The following is a 15,389-nucleotide window of genomic DNA, read 5'->3' on the forward strand; positions in this document are numbered from 1 at the left end:
CCCCCTTACTGAAGTCCTCTGGATTTTTCACACTATTTCTCAGCTTAGTGTCTGTTAGGAAGCCTTTGAATGCCCTTTGGGAATTTTCAGATAAAATTGCTTTAGTTGCTGTTGTGTAAAAGACTGTTTGCTTGGGAGGAGAGAATGTTTGTTGATTTCTAAGTGGTAGCTGGTAGAACTGTAAACAATTCTTTTCACTCCTGCACTGTTCATCTCTGTTATCCCATGTGAGACCTGGTGCTCTCAGAAGTTGAGGCATCCTTCTTCATTTCTTGGGGATCCTGGTTCCCAGTTACATGTATGATTATATTTTCATTGCACATTTTCCTCCTTATTTCACTATTCTAACTGTTCTATCTGGTTGTTTATAATTTAGCAAATCATACTGCAGCTGAATTGTTTTTTTGGTGGTAGTGGGGCTTCCAAGGGATGCTAAAGAGGCGCTGGGGTCCTTCTGCTCAGGGGATTCTCTGCTGAGGGGACCATGTAATACTGGAAAACTCAGCCTGGGTTGGTTGCAGGCAAGGCCTACACCTCAGTATCTGCACTATCTTCTGTGTTGTGAGCAATGGGAATTCCAGTGTACTGGTATTTTGAAGACTAGATATTGTAGAAAATTTAGCCTTTATTTTTTGGTAGCCTTCCTCTGCCTCTCTATTCTTTTTAAGAGAATTTTAGTATTCAATTGTGAGACTATGAAACACTATTATTAGCTGTAAACATATATGTAGTTCCAAAAAAAGTGGTCACACAGAGAGAAAGAGAGAGAGAAACTGAGACACACACACACACACACACACACAGAGAGAGAGAGAGAGAAAGAGAGAGAGAGAGAGAGAAAGAAAGAGAGACTGAGAGAGACAGAGAGAGTCAGACCCTGCAGTAGATGGAAAGGCATCATCACCACAGGTTGGGAGTACTTTATGCCCTGAACTGAGCTGCTAGGATAAACTCTAGTCACCCATAACCTGAAACAGAAATTAGTGGGCTAGAAAATAAAATAAATGCAAAATAAAAACCAAAACCAAAAATCAAAAGCACTGATTATCAAAAAATGTTTTGCAACTTTAAAAGTTTGGTTTTCCTATACATGGATGTACACGGAATCTATTATGCTGAGTGAAATAAGTCAGAGAGAGAGAGAAAAACGCAGAATGATCTCACTCATCTATGGGTTTTAAGAAAAATGAAAGACATTCTTGCAATAATAATTTTCAGACACAAAAGAGAAAAGAGCTGGAAGTTCCAGCTCACCTCAGGAAGCTCACCACAAAGAGTGATGAGTTTAGTTAGAGAAATAACTACATTTTGAACTGTCCTAATAATGAGAATGTATGAGGGAAATTGAGAGCCTGTTTAGAGTACAGGCGGGGGTCAGGTGGGGAGGAGGGAGACTTGGGACATTGGCGATGGGAATGTTGAACTGGTGATGGGTGGTGTTCTTTATATGACTGAAACCCAAAAACAATCATGTATGTAATCAAGGTGTTTAAATAAAAAAAACGTTTGGTTGATAGTTTGTGACCAGAAATAATATAATCACAAGACTTAATTCCTATGTATACCAAACCCTATTGTAAAGCTGGTTTCTTTTTTTTTTTTTTTTTTTGGTTTTTGGGCCACACCCGGTAACGCTCAGGGGTTACTCCTGGCTATGCGCTCAGAAGTTGCTCCTGGCTTGGGGGACCATATGGGACACCGGGGGATCGAACCGCAGTCCGTCCAAGGCTACCGCAGGCAAGGCAGGCGCACCTTACCTTTAGTGCCACCGCCCGGCCCCGTAAAGCTGGTTTCTTTTATGCCATTTTTACAATTAGTGGAATGTCTAAGAGCTCATGGTGACATTCAGTGAGGACTGGCTGTGGATATGTATATAGACATGTGTCCACACGTAGTGGCTATAAGTACAGTCATGTGCCTGGTTAAAGCAGAGTTGATACAACTGGTAACACGTTAAATATCTCTGAGATAGTCAGGATTTTCTAGCATCTTTCCTTTTCTACTTATATTTTTCCTCTCATGAATATTCTGTATAGCTCTGAAGGTTTTCATCTAAGCTGGTTTTACTGGATCATATCAACTGACAGGTACATTAATAAAGACATTATCTGAAGTCCCTCTCCAGACCCATGCACATTGGTGACTTTAGCCTACAGATGAAGTTACTTTCAGAGCCACTTGCTGCATCCTGAATTCTCATCAGTTCAGCTATATTGCTATTTTGGAAGGCACCATACTCGGTAAGTTTCAGTGGCTGCTCCATGTTCTGTATTTGGGGTCACTCCCAGTGATTTGAGAGATACCATGTATGGGAAATGGAATCTTCTGCATACAAAGTGCACACTCCAGCCCATAGAGTTGTCTCATGCACTCATTTTCTAGTGATGGCTGAGAAAGAGACAGACAAAAGATAGACAGAGAAACAGATAGGAATGAGAGACTAACAGAGAGAGAAAGAGAGACAGACAAGAAAGGCAGAGAAAAGGAGAGGGAGATTGGATTTTGATGAGCTGGGCTGAAACAAGATTGGGGAAAATGGACTTGTTCATCTCTATTTAGAGATTGATCTAAAGGGTTAGTTTCTTTCTAAGATTATTATCATTACTGTAGTTTCTTGTGATGGGTTTACAGCATAGGTCATTTTCCCCCTAAAAATTGACCACTCTAATCAGTCTAATAAAGTTCAGACAGGCAGTAGAGGTTCAACAGAAGGAGCTATGCTTGTCCCTGATGAAAAAGAAGTAACTAAGGCAAGATCAGTTATACAAATACTGGGTTTTGAGATAAAACTGGAATCTTGGGAATCTAAGTTGGTCAAACTCAATTTCCGTATCTCTTAAAATTAACAAGAAGGCGGGAGAATTAAGACTTAGGTCACATGCCTTGCATGTGGGACCCTGGTCCTACATGCATTTGACCCTGACTACAATGAGATGCATCTCTGGAGCCTTCCAGCCACTGCTGGGGTGGCCTGATCCTTGAGGGCCCAAGTAGTACTGTATTCCCAGGCTGATTAATGAGCAAGAAGATCTGTTGGCTAAGGTCTGATGGTGGCACATTTCCATGCCCCCTAAAAAATTATCAGGAAGAAGTTAATAAAGAGAATGAAAATACATACAGAAGTAAGTGTGGAAAACTGAAATGAAGATAAAGAATTTAGCCCTGGGAACCCTGGAGTAGCTGTTCTCTGCCCTTAACCTCTTCTAATACATTGATAATTTCAATTTTCTCATAAAATGTAAGACTAAATGATGACTTCTAGGTTGCTGCAGACATCCCTATGTATGTATAGAGCAACTTAACCTTACCAGGGCCTGCCAAGACCTACTGCTAACAGAGCAAGTTCATAGATATAAAGACAGTGGAATACTGGTTCTTGCATTAAACTTTTGCCACAAATGATCAATAACTAATCCCAAGTACCATGCCTACCAGCATCATTCTAGATCACTGAGGGGAATTTCTAATATTTTCTCACTTTCATGTTATTCCTCTAGTGCCAACTTCATCTTGCCTTCCACTCCATCAGTGGAGGCAAGTTGAGGGCCATTGCCACTGCTGAGACTAATTTTCTCCATTAAAGAGACCATCTGGCTCCTTTATTAAAGAATAGGTTGGGGTTAGAGCAATAGTACAGGGTTAAAGTACTTGATTTGCATGAAGCTAGACTTAGTTTAAACTCCAGGAGTGAATCCTAAGAACAGAGATAGAGTTTCCCTTGGACATTACCAGGTGGAGCCCAAAGCCTTGCACCTACCACCACCACCACCACCAACACCACCACCACCACCACCACCACAACAACAACAACAAAAACAAAGGCATTTCTATGTTCATAACTGGAAAACATATATAACTTCTTTCCCCATGGAAATTATGAAAATGGAATGATTCTATGATTCTATTCATTTCACATCCCTCTTTTGATAAGTATGCATTTTTATTGAAAATTCAATGCTAAGATGAATTCATCTTATCATGTGAACCCCAAAGGATATCTATTTATGTGTAAATATGTGTCAGTAGGAAAACATTATATTCAGGAAGAAAAGAAAGGTTTACTTGGTATTTTTGTCTAAAAGAAGGAAGAAAAGCTGTAGGCTCAAAGCCACCTCTGGGTGTGTTAAGATGGGTCAGATTGTTACAGATGAGACACTAAGATGTCCAATTTTTCAACAGGCAAAGTAGAAAAAAAATCATATTTATTCAAAGACATTTTAAGTTTACTTCTAGCTGTCTCAACTATTGAGAACTCAGAAAACACAGAGTAAAACTTGAAAGGCAAAGGCATTTCCTTGATGTTTTCTTACACCTTTCTCCACCTTGTTGAGCTCCAGAGAGATGCATTAATTAGCATCATGTACCACCATTTCTTCTGCCTGAGGAAATAAATGACAGATCAAGAGAACTAGTACACATGGAGAATCACCGACCATGGCACAGTGATTGCTTAATTTAAGATATATAGTGATTGAGAGGCAGGGATTGATTGAGGATCGGTCTGTCGGTCATCAGATTAGATTTGCAAAAATCTGGGAGGAGGATGTGGGGCTGGGAAAGTAGCTTTGAGTCTCCCAAGAGCCTGTTTCATTGTAGGGCTAGGAGCCACAGTATAATGGTGGCACTTTCTGTTCAATCCTTAGCACCCCATGTGGTCCCATGAGCTTACCAGGAGTGCAGAGCCAGGAATGACCCCTGATAACTGCTGGATGCTATTCAAAAACAAAATAAAAACAAAAGGCCTTGCCTCATTTGTGCAGAAAGTGCTGTCTTGTAATGTGGTAGCAATGACAATTGATTTGAAAGAGAAAGAGACTCCTCAGATGGGATAATAACCCTTCTAGGGTTATACTTCCTTATCTTCTGCAATCATGGAATGGAAAACCCTTGTGCCCCATGGCAAAAGCAAGTTCAAAGAAGTCAATAACTTCCCCAGGCAGAGGAGAAGTGAATTTTTTTAGGATGCCTGCCATCGTGACTGTTTCCCTGATGGGAATGACATTAATCTGGGGACGAAATTAAAATGGCAGCTGAAGTAGTTCAGCTTGGAGATAAATTTTTTAAATAAAGATTTAAAAAATGTTTTGCACAATCATAACAAGAAATATGGAAGTGCCAAGATTGGCACATTGAGGACAGTGCGTAGACATATTCTTTAAAGAATTTATGACACTGGCTGGAAAAGGCGTGTTTGTCTACTTTTCCCTCTTTCATTCTCTCACACCTGATACTTGGGATTCTGCAGTTCTGAAAGAGAACTAAAAATGACTTAAGCATATTTATGAATTCTAAGAATGGGAAGAAAGAAGGAAAGAAAGAATAGGAATTTTTGCCTTTTCCATTTAGCTTCTTGACACCAAAAGCCATTGATTACTATGTTAAAGAGTAATTTCTCAAATTAGATCTGCTCTCACCCTATCCAATATAAACATTGTGAAAAATTTCATTGTTTCTATTTGAATAGCCTGTAAGGATTTCAAGTTATTACATGACTCCCAAACCCTATTTTTTCTCTTGGGTCTCATCACCTTATTTACTCTACTTCTTTTGACCACCAGATGAAGGAAGGAAGCTTCTGGGGGGTATAATAGTCACTGGATGTGACTGTGACCTCTTATTGCCCCCCTCCCTGAAATGGAAGTCAATAGAGAGAGTTTGCAAATGACCATGATTCTGATGGTGATCTCTGGGGTGACTTAGTGGGGAGGAGAGAGGCGACAACCTTGAGAATGGAATCTACCTTTTTCTCTCTCCCTACCTCTGCCATGCTGGTAGTATCTAGATCAGTCTAGAACTGAGTAAGTCTGCCCTGACTCATGCATAACACAGACACCAAGTCTCATCAGCTCACTGGGGATTGTCAAGCTGTACCTGACTCCCACTTGTTCTGCCCTGCTCAGGAGTTAGTCCCCACCAACCCTTTTCTCGAAAAGTTGTGGACCTTGTTGCTTTTGGAGTTTCTCCACCTCCTTTAAAAGAAAAGAATATTTCCTATTTTGTCAGATTGTCATATAGAGCAGAGGTCTGACAGTCCACCAGAATTCATTGTCTGAGATCCAGTAATCCAACTGTCTTCCTGGCTAAACCTTCTGAAGAGGTGTCCTTAGAATGGCCAAGGAGGATGTAATAGAGAGATCATATCCCCAAGTGGGGAAGCCCTCAAGGGGCTCACTGGACCCTGAGGATAATGTGGGCAAAGCAGTGAGCAGAGGGAGCCAGTAGAGGGCCAGGATCATCCCTTCAGCTTTAGCAATTATTGATTAAACAGCCACTCTGTGCTAAAGGATATTTCTTACTTCTGAAGAGCAGGAGGAACAAGTCAACAAAATCCTAGGTTTCTCATGGGGGAGGGAGAGGAAGATCAAAAAATAAAAGAATGCATTGCGTGGCCTTTGATATAGTGCTGGATTCTTAGGAGAAGAACATATCGAGGGTGGGTCTAAAGTGTTTTTTTTTCAATCATACATGTATATATGGATTGAAGCACACAATAGTGACACTAGACCAAGGAAGATCTTTTTCAGAAGACACCATTTTGGAGTTAGCGCTCAGGTTGGTTGAGTGGTTGGCCCCGCCCTCTATTATTGCTTGGGCCCCAAGATGTAGGTTTTTACCCTCAGAGAAGTGGTGCTATGATGAGGTTTGAGATGGAAGTTGAATCTCTGCCATTATATAAAGGGGCCACATGGAACATCCATGGAAGGAGGAAAGAGCAGACACAGACAGATGGATTAGGAGACAGACTCGACATGCCAGCTGAATTTGTCAAGGAAATGAGTAGCAATTTATGGGCTGTTTATGGTCTGTAACATACCCTTTACAAGCTGGGATCCAACTCTGAGAGCCAAAAAAATTGCCCGAGTACTTCATTGTTTACTCAGAAGCATTCTGGCACAAGAAAGCAGGTAGGAAAATGTTCCAAGTACCAGTGCATAAAACAGCAAGCTAGCCTGTATCTTGGCACAGAAGTCTCATAAAGGATTCTTGTGTTTACGTAGCTGGAGGCTTGGGGTTCCTCCTCTATATAACTGCTCCAAAAAACCCGCACACTCTACATTTCCCTTTTGACTTTCTTAGTAGAGCAGCAAGTTTATCTGGGAGCCTTGCCCACCCTAAAAATGATTTAAACACTTATAGGAAATTAAACAGTTCTCTCACAGACCAGATTCGATCCTGGAGTTGAATGGGAATAGACGAGTGAGGAAGCAAAACCTTTGTGAGATCTGCAATAAGCTCTATAGCTGGTTTAATAGTATTATCATACTACTAATTAGTTTAAATGTACAACTGTTAATTGGACCAACCTAAGATATGACTGCACTTAATAAATGGTATTGTGGACCTTTTAAGGGTACTGGTTTTGTATCTTTTCTGTATATTTAAATTTATTCCAAATTAAAAAATTAAGGCTCTTTAAAGGAATAAAGAAAACAGTGGCTACATTGAAATAAGTTTTTTTTTGGGGGGGTTTGGGTCACACCGGCAGTACTCAGGGGATACTCCTGGCTCTACACTCAGAAATCGCTCCTGGCAGGCTTGGGGGACCATACGGGATACCGGGATTTGAACCATTGTGCTTCCACATGCAAGGCAAACACCTTACCTCCGTGCTATCTTTCCGGTCTCTGAAATAAGTTTTTAATTGTAATTTTACCTTTTGGTTTTGGACTGTGGTGCTTAGGGGCTACTTCTGGCTCTATACTCAGAATATTTTCCTGGTGGTACTTGGTGGGCCACATAGGATGCTAGGTACTGAAACTGGGTTGGTTACATGCAATGCAAGCACCTTAGCTGCAATACATGTCTCCAGCTCTGAAATATTTTCCACTGATACAATGGTCCTAGATATATTTTGCACAAATGTTGTAATTTCTATCCACTATTAAGTCAGTGGTCATTACCTGATAGTTTTGATTTTTTAGTCTTTTAGTTTACACCAAACTACTTTTTTCAATATTTTGCTTGCCTCCTGAATTACAGGAATTTGCAAAAGTTTTACTTCTAGGCTTCTATTTTGCTTGAGAAATAGTTCTTAAAATGATTTACTAGTTCAAACCTGAGTGATTTGTTAATTTCCTTTCTACTTTATTCCAAACTTCTGTCTTCCCTGGACAAATGTAATTGATCCTTGAACAAGAGTCTCATTTTTCTTCTTTCTTAAATCTAAACATGACCTGTATTTGTTTGTTACTATGAGGCTTTAGGGAAATAAATTTGCAACCATGTTTTTAAGAAATATGCAAAGATTCACTCAGAATCTGATTGCCTAGGTCAGGAATGGTAAATACAAATGCCCCTGAGGACAACCAATTAGGTAAATAATAGATTCTGGTCTCGACTTTCTGGTCTTCATTTGATTTTTCTTGGGAAATGATGCTTTGCTTTTCAAATCTTTAATAGAAACTTTGAATCTGTTTCCAAGAAAGCAAGTTTATAAAGCAGGTTGTGATCCATTTGAATCATGTGGGAAAAAATGCAACCAGATGCAATGCGAAAGAGTAAACAGGTAGGAATTTTTTCTTCATGTTTCCACATAAGACAGAGAGAGATGGTTGGGAATTTAATGCAACTGTAATGCATAGTAATTGTAATGCACAGTGACACTATCGGGTTTTAAAGAGTATTTCATAGTCATGAAGGCAGGATTGCATTTAAGCTTTTAAAAGAAGAAGGAAGACATAGCTTTGAACAAATCATCCCAGGGAAGAAAATCACTTGTTCATTGTGTTACAAATGTCTATGCCTAGAAAAAGATATCAAGGGAATCCAGATAGGAAAGGAAGAAGTCAAGCTCCTGCTGTTTTCAGATGACATGATACTCTACTTAGAAAACCCTAAAGACTCTACAAAAAGCTTCTAGAAACAATAGACTCATATAGCAAGGTGGCAGGCTACAAAATTAACACACGAAAATCAATGGACTTTCTATATACCAATAGTAATAAGAAATAAATGAACATTTCGAAAACAACCCCATTCACAATAGTGCCACACAAACTCAAATATCTTGGAATCAACTTGACTAAAAATGTGAGGGACCTATACAAAGAAAACTATAAAACTCTGCTCCAAGAAATAAGAGAGAACACGGGAAATGGAAACACATACCCTGCTCATGAATTGACAGGATTAACATCATCAAAATGGCAATACTCCCCAAAGCATTGTACAGATTTAATGTGGTCCCTCTAAAGATACCCATGACATTCTTCAAAGAAGTGGATCAGGAACTTTTGAAATTCATTTGGAATAATAAACACCCTAGAATAGCTAAAGAAATTATTGGGAAAAAGAATATGGCAGGAATTACTTCCCCCAACTTTAAACTGTACTACAAAGCAATAGTTATCAAAACAGCATGGTATTGAAATAAAGACAGGCCCTTAGATCAGTGGAATAGGCTTGAATACTCAGAGAATGTTCCCCAGACATACAATCACCTAATTTTTTGATAAAGGAGAAAGAAATCCTAAATGGAGCAAAGAAAGCCTCTTCAACAAGTGGTGTTGGCACAACTGGCTAGCCACTTGCAAAAAAATTGAAATTAGATCCCCAGTTAACATCATGTACGAAGGTAAAATCCAAATGGATTAAAGACCTCAATATTAGATCCGAAACCATAAGATATATAGAAGAACACGTAGGCAAAACACTCCAGGATATTGAGTCTACAGGCATCTTCAAGGAGAAAACTGCATTCTTCAAACAAGTGAAAGCAGAGATTAACAGATGAGAATATATTAAGCTGAGAAGATTCTGCACCTCAAAGGAAATAGCACCCAGGATACAAGAGCCACCCACTGAGTGGGAGAAACTATTCACCCAATACCCATCAGATAAGGGGCTAATCTCCAAAATATACAAGGCACTGACAGACTTCACAAGAAAAAAACTTCTAATCCCATCAAAAAATGGGGAGAAGAAATGAACAGACACTTCGACAAAGAAGAAATACAAATGGCCAAAAGACACATGAAAAAATGCTCCACATCACTAATTATCAGGGAGATGCAAATCAAAACAACGATGAGATACCACCTCACACCACAGAGAATGGCACACACCACAAAGAATGAGAACAAACAGTGTTGGCCCAGATGTGGAGAGAAAGGAACTCTTATCCACTGCTGGTGGGAATGCCTTCTAGTTCAACCTTTATGGAAAGCGATATGGAGATTCCTCCAAAAATTGGAAATCAAGCTCCCATATGATCCAGCTATACCACTCCTAGGAACATACCCTAGGAACACAAAAATACAATACAAAAATCCCTTTCTTACACCTATATTCATTGCAGCACAATTACCATAGCAAGACTCTGGAAACAGCCAAGATGCCCTTCAACAGATGAATGACTAAAGAAACTGTGGTACATATACACAATGGAATATTATGCAGCTGTCAGGAGAGATGAAGTCATAAAATTTTTCTATACATGGATGTACATGGGATCTATTATGCTGAGTGAAATAAGTCAGAGAGAGAGAGAAATGCACAGAATGTTCTCACTCATTTATGCGTTTTTAGAAAAACGAAAGACATTATTGCAATAATAAGTTTCAGACACAAAAGAGAAAAGAGCTGGAAGCTACAGCTCACCTTATGAAGCTCACCCCAAACAGAGATAAGTTTAGTTAGAGAAATAACTACATTTTGAATTATCCTAATAATGAGAACATATGAGGGTTATAGAAAGCCTGTCTAGAGTACAGGCAGGGGTTGGGTGGGGAGGAGGGAGACTTGGGACATTGGTGATGGGAATGTTGTACTGATGATGGGTGGTGTTCTTTACATGACTGAAACCCAAACACAATCATGTATGTAATCAAGGTGTTTAAATAAAATATAAAAATATTCAAAAAACCCCAAATTTCTATGCCTCATAACTCCTCAATCTAAGAAAAATCTTCACTGGGTGGACTTTAAATTTCTACTGCTATAGGATTAGTCATTTAGTATAGGAGTTAAGGAACCAATTTGCCTTGTTCTTGGCAAATTATTGATTTGGTCCCTGACATAAATATGATCTTCCCAAATACCAGCAGAAGTGATCCCTGAGCACATAGCTCAGAGTAAATCCTGAACACTGGGCAATGTGTATGCCTTCCCCCTTCTCCAAATAGATAAGTTAATAAACATCTACTACTGTAAATTAATCTCATGGATAGTAGCCAAAACTTATCAAGAAATAGTAAGGATGCAAAGAGTTAGAGCAAATTATCAACTAACTCCTCAAGCAGCAGCATCGGGACCATGTACATAAAGATACAAGGATAAGGGCATATGCTCAACTATCCATCCTGGGGAAGACCGACAAGGGTGGATAAAGTTTATTTTGGGATTCTTTGTACAAAGACAGCTTGTCACTTGCGAGCTGTTTTCCAGACACCTTGGGTAGTTCTGTCAAATTTGTAGCCTCTTATCTCTGTTCTCCTACCAGCAACTTTCTCAGAGCTCTGCCAAGTCACAGACATGAAGCTGGCAAAGGCACGTTGTCCCCCCTAAACATAAACAAAAACAAGGATAATGATAAAAAGTACCCTTCACAATGCGCCCTCCTGGCTCTGTACAGTCTGAGAACTGGGAGGGCAATCCTGTCTGAATCCCCTGTAACGCCTCCCATACTCTCCTCTAACCTCTGCTGAAAGCAGATTAAATTGCTTGTACAAATCCACCACCCTGTCCAATTTCAATGTTAGTCCTTGCTTTAATGCAGTCTTTTCTATGGGGAAAAGGCTATACTAACAGGATTGAATGGAACTAAGCCCTGTACAATAGCCCTTTTTTATGTCCAAAGAGAGCTTTAAAATTTGGGAACTGGGGATTATTCAACTCTTCCCATTTTAGGTCCTGAGGTAAAAAAAAAGAACCTTCAGAGGTGGAAATGCTATTTAAGGCTCATAGTGTGGTGCCAGTTACAGTTCTAGGTTTTATGGAAATGCATTTCCTTAAATTTCCGCTGGACACCGCCTCCAATCGCACCCCCAAACAATTAAGAAATAGTCACCCCCTTCTGTCACTCGATCCTCTCAGAGACCAATAGTAGCAAGCTTATTACTCAGGTCAGGGAAAATAAGTGACTTAATTATTTACATGGTAGCGTGGCAACTACCCGTGTTTCATTCTTTCATAGCTTTTATGGTATTTCTTTTAATTTCAACAAAAATATTTTCCAGCTGTATTACAAGAAATCCATTGAGGGTGGTGGTGGGTGAAGGGGTAGGAAGTGGGGGTGCTCTCAAGGCTGAGGGACAGATCTCCATCCCTAGCTATTGCTTCCTTTTTTGTTTTTCTTCCATTTTGGAGCACATGCAGTGATGCTCAGGGCTTCCTCCTGGATCTGCACTTAGAGATCACTCCTGGTGGGCTCTGAATATTCAACGGAGGAGGGTCAGGGACTGAAAGAGTGCAATAGAGGAGGGTCAGGGACTGAGAGAGAGAGCAAGGCAAATTTCCTGACCAAGATAATATCTCTCTAACAACTTTAGTTGTGTTTATTTTATGGTTAAATTTTTTTCAAAGCAAGTTTTGTTCATAGTTGGGTTTTTGACATACAATGTTTCAGCACCAATCCCACCACCAGTGTTGACCTCCTCCATCCCATTACCACCCCCCCCCCACCATACCTCAACCCTCTCAGTCTGCCATCTTGACAAGCACCTTTTAGGTTTGGTTGTTAAAATACAGGTCTAATTTCAGTGTTCTTGCTCTATGCTTTGAATATTTAGTTTTTTACTTCCTTAACCACATCAAGGCACCTGAGTCCCCTTATCCCCTATTCCTAGCAACCTCTAAATTGGTAGACCCCTCATTTATCCAGGATGATGTAAATGAACTTTACATGGCTGCAAAGTAGAAGCAAGTGTTTCCTCCACTAAAATAAGAACAATTTATTTTTCTGGATCCCACCATGCAGCCCTCCTCAGGCAGGCAGCTCACCTCTCCCCAGGCTGCTGGTGGGGGCTCCACAGGTGGGTAATACTTAGGAACATCCCAGGCCACAGCTGCCATGAACCATTTGAAGTCCTTGCACTTGAGTTGTTTGCGCAGCTCCTTCTGCGCAGAGATGTCCCCAGTGGAGAGGTGCCTGTATTCGGGACGCCGCTGGTAGATATACTCTGCAAATTCGTCCATCCACGTCTCAGCCACTCGCTTCAGATTCTGTATGGCAGAAAAGAACATGATTTATTGTCCCACGCTTCCAAGTTGCACTAGCAATGGGGAAAAAAGTAAATAAAGAGTGCAAGAAAACAGGTAACCTCAATGAGCTCTTGTAAGGAACTTATTAACAATTAGCTTTATTTTGAAACAAACAAACAAACAAACAAACAATAAAGAAGTGTGAGATCTCAGCCCAAGCCTGGGTACACACATCTTGTCTTGAATTCCAACGCCATTTTGATGAGAGCCACCACAAATGTAGACTACAATCATTTCAACGTCCGTATTTTCCTGTCATTGAAGCATTGAAGGATGCTAATCTCTCTCTTTCTCTCTCTCTCCTCTCCTCTGCTCTCTTCTCCTCTCCCTCTCTCCTTTACTTTTCTCATTTCTCATGAAAAAGTGATGTTCTCATTTTCTACACTGCTTAAATCATGTTAAGGTATTTTTTTATAAGAATTGGGACAAATAGGGGGCCGGAGAGATAGCATGGAGGTAAGGCGTTTGCCTTTCATGCAGGAGGTCATCGGTTCGAATCCTGGCGTCCCATATGGTCCCCCGTGCCTGCCAGGAGCAATTTCTGAGCCTGGATCCAGGAATAACCCCTGAGCACTACCGGGTGTGACCCAAAAACTACAAAAAAAAAAAAAAAAAAAAAAGAATTGGGACAAATAGGGCCGGAGTTGTAGCACTAGAGCAGGGGTCTCAAACTCAATTTACCTGGGGGCCGCAGGAGGCAAAGTCGGGGTGAGGCAGAGCTGCATAAGGGATTTCACACACAAAAAAAGTCCTCAAACGTCATTATTAACAGTTTTAATTATTTCCTCTGAACATGAATAGAACATTGAGTGAAGATCATGAACAATTCTTCTGAACATGGCATCTTTTGCCTATTCCTTGCTGCAGAGACTTGACAGCGCTTCTTCTCACAAATCTGAACCACATTTGGCTTTAGAGAGGAAGCAGTTGAGACCCTCAGTATGGCTTGAAGATGATCATCATTAAGTCTAGACCTGTACTTTGACTTATTGAAGTTCAGTGTGGAGAATAACTTTTCACATAAATATGTGCTCCCCAAAAGGCATGCGCTTGAACATTTGGGAAAGCTCAGGGAAGCTGGGGAGCAATTCTCTCAAAAATTGCTCATGCATGTCTGCTTTTCCACTAATCTCCCTGAACTTGGCTTTGAGATCAGAGTTGCATTGCAGGTCAATGAGCTCCATTTGAAACACAGGAGGATCATTTTGCACATCAAAGGAAAAGGGGTCCATAAAAATTTGGAAAGTGGCTCTGTGCTTTTTGAAGTCTGTAAATCTGTGATCAAATTCCTTTTCTAGCTTAAGAATAGCATCAACATATTTCTCACCACTGAATGGTATGCCTGCATCCACAAGTTCCTTGCATGCTGGGAAATGGCAAAGGTTTGTCTGAGAGAGCTGGGATTTCCATAACACAAGTTTTGTGGAGAATGCTCTCACATTGTCATAGCAGCACTGATAAGCTGCCCCGGGCCTTGTAACATCTTGTTTAGTACATTCAGCTTATGTGTGATGTCAACAAGAAAAGATAAGTCCATGAGCCATTTGTGATCACTCAATTCAGAAACAGCATTCCCATTTTCTCCATGAGGGCTTTCACTTCTCTCAACTCAAAAAATCTTTTCAGGACATTTCCCCTGCTGATCAAACGTACCTTGGTGAAATAGAGCACATCTCCATATTCTGACTCCATTTCCTCTAAAAGAGCATGGAACCTCCTGTGCTTTAAGCCCCTGGATCTGATTTGGTTGATGCATTTCTCAACAACAGACATCACATTGCCACATGGCAGGCATTTACTGCAAAGGGCCTGCTGATGGATAATGCAGTGAAGAGCAATGGCCTTCTCTATACCCTCCTCTTCAAGTTTTTTTTGAACAAGTGCCACCAGTCCATTTTTCCTCCCTGTCATTGATGGTGCTCCATTGGTTATTATTCCAACAAACCTCTTCCATGGCAAACCTGCATTCTCAATTGCATCACACAGATGCCATCACACAGTGGGCTGGGCATGTTGTGTATGTAAACATTTTTATGGGATTATTATGTTACTGACCCTACCCTGATCGGTGATTGTGCCCTACCCTAGGGTGTGACCTGGCATTCTGCTCCCACCCTAAGGTGTTACTTGATTCTCCTCCCACCATTGGGTGGTATCTGATCCCACCATTGGGTGGTACCTGATTCTGG

The 15,389-nt window shown here is 40.5% G+C and overlaps 1 protein-coding gene across 1 annotated transcript in view; it reads right to left on the minus strand.

Annotated features, from left to right (window-relative positions):
- GALNTL6 (polypeptide N-acetylgalactosaminyltransferase like 6) overlaps positions 1 to 15,389 on the minus strand; it is a 756,971-nt gene that overhangs the window by 55,739 nt on the left and 685,843 nt on the right. The window contains exon 9 of the mRNA XM_049772673.1: positions 12,940 to 13,161. Within this exon, the coding sequence (XP_049628630.1) occupies positions 12,940 to 13,161 (222 nt within the window). The remainder of the gene's footprint in view (positions 1 to 12,939; positions 13,162 to 15,389) is intronic.

Source organism: Suncus etruscus, chromosome 4, assembly GCF_024139225.1.
Source record: "Suncus etruscus isolate mSunEtr1 chromosome 4, mSunEtr1.pri.cur, whole genome shotgun sequence".
Taxonomy (NCBI): Eukaryota; Metazoa; Chordata; class Mammalia; order Eulipotyphla; family Soricidae; genus Suncus; species Suncus etruscus.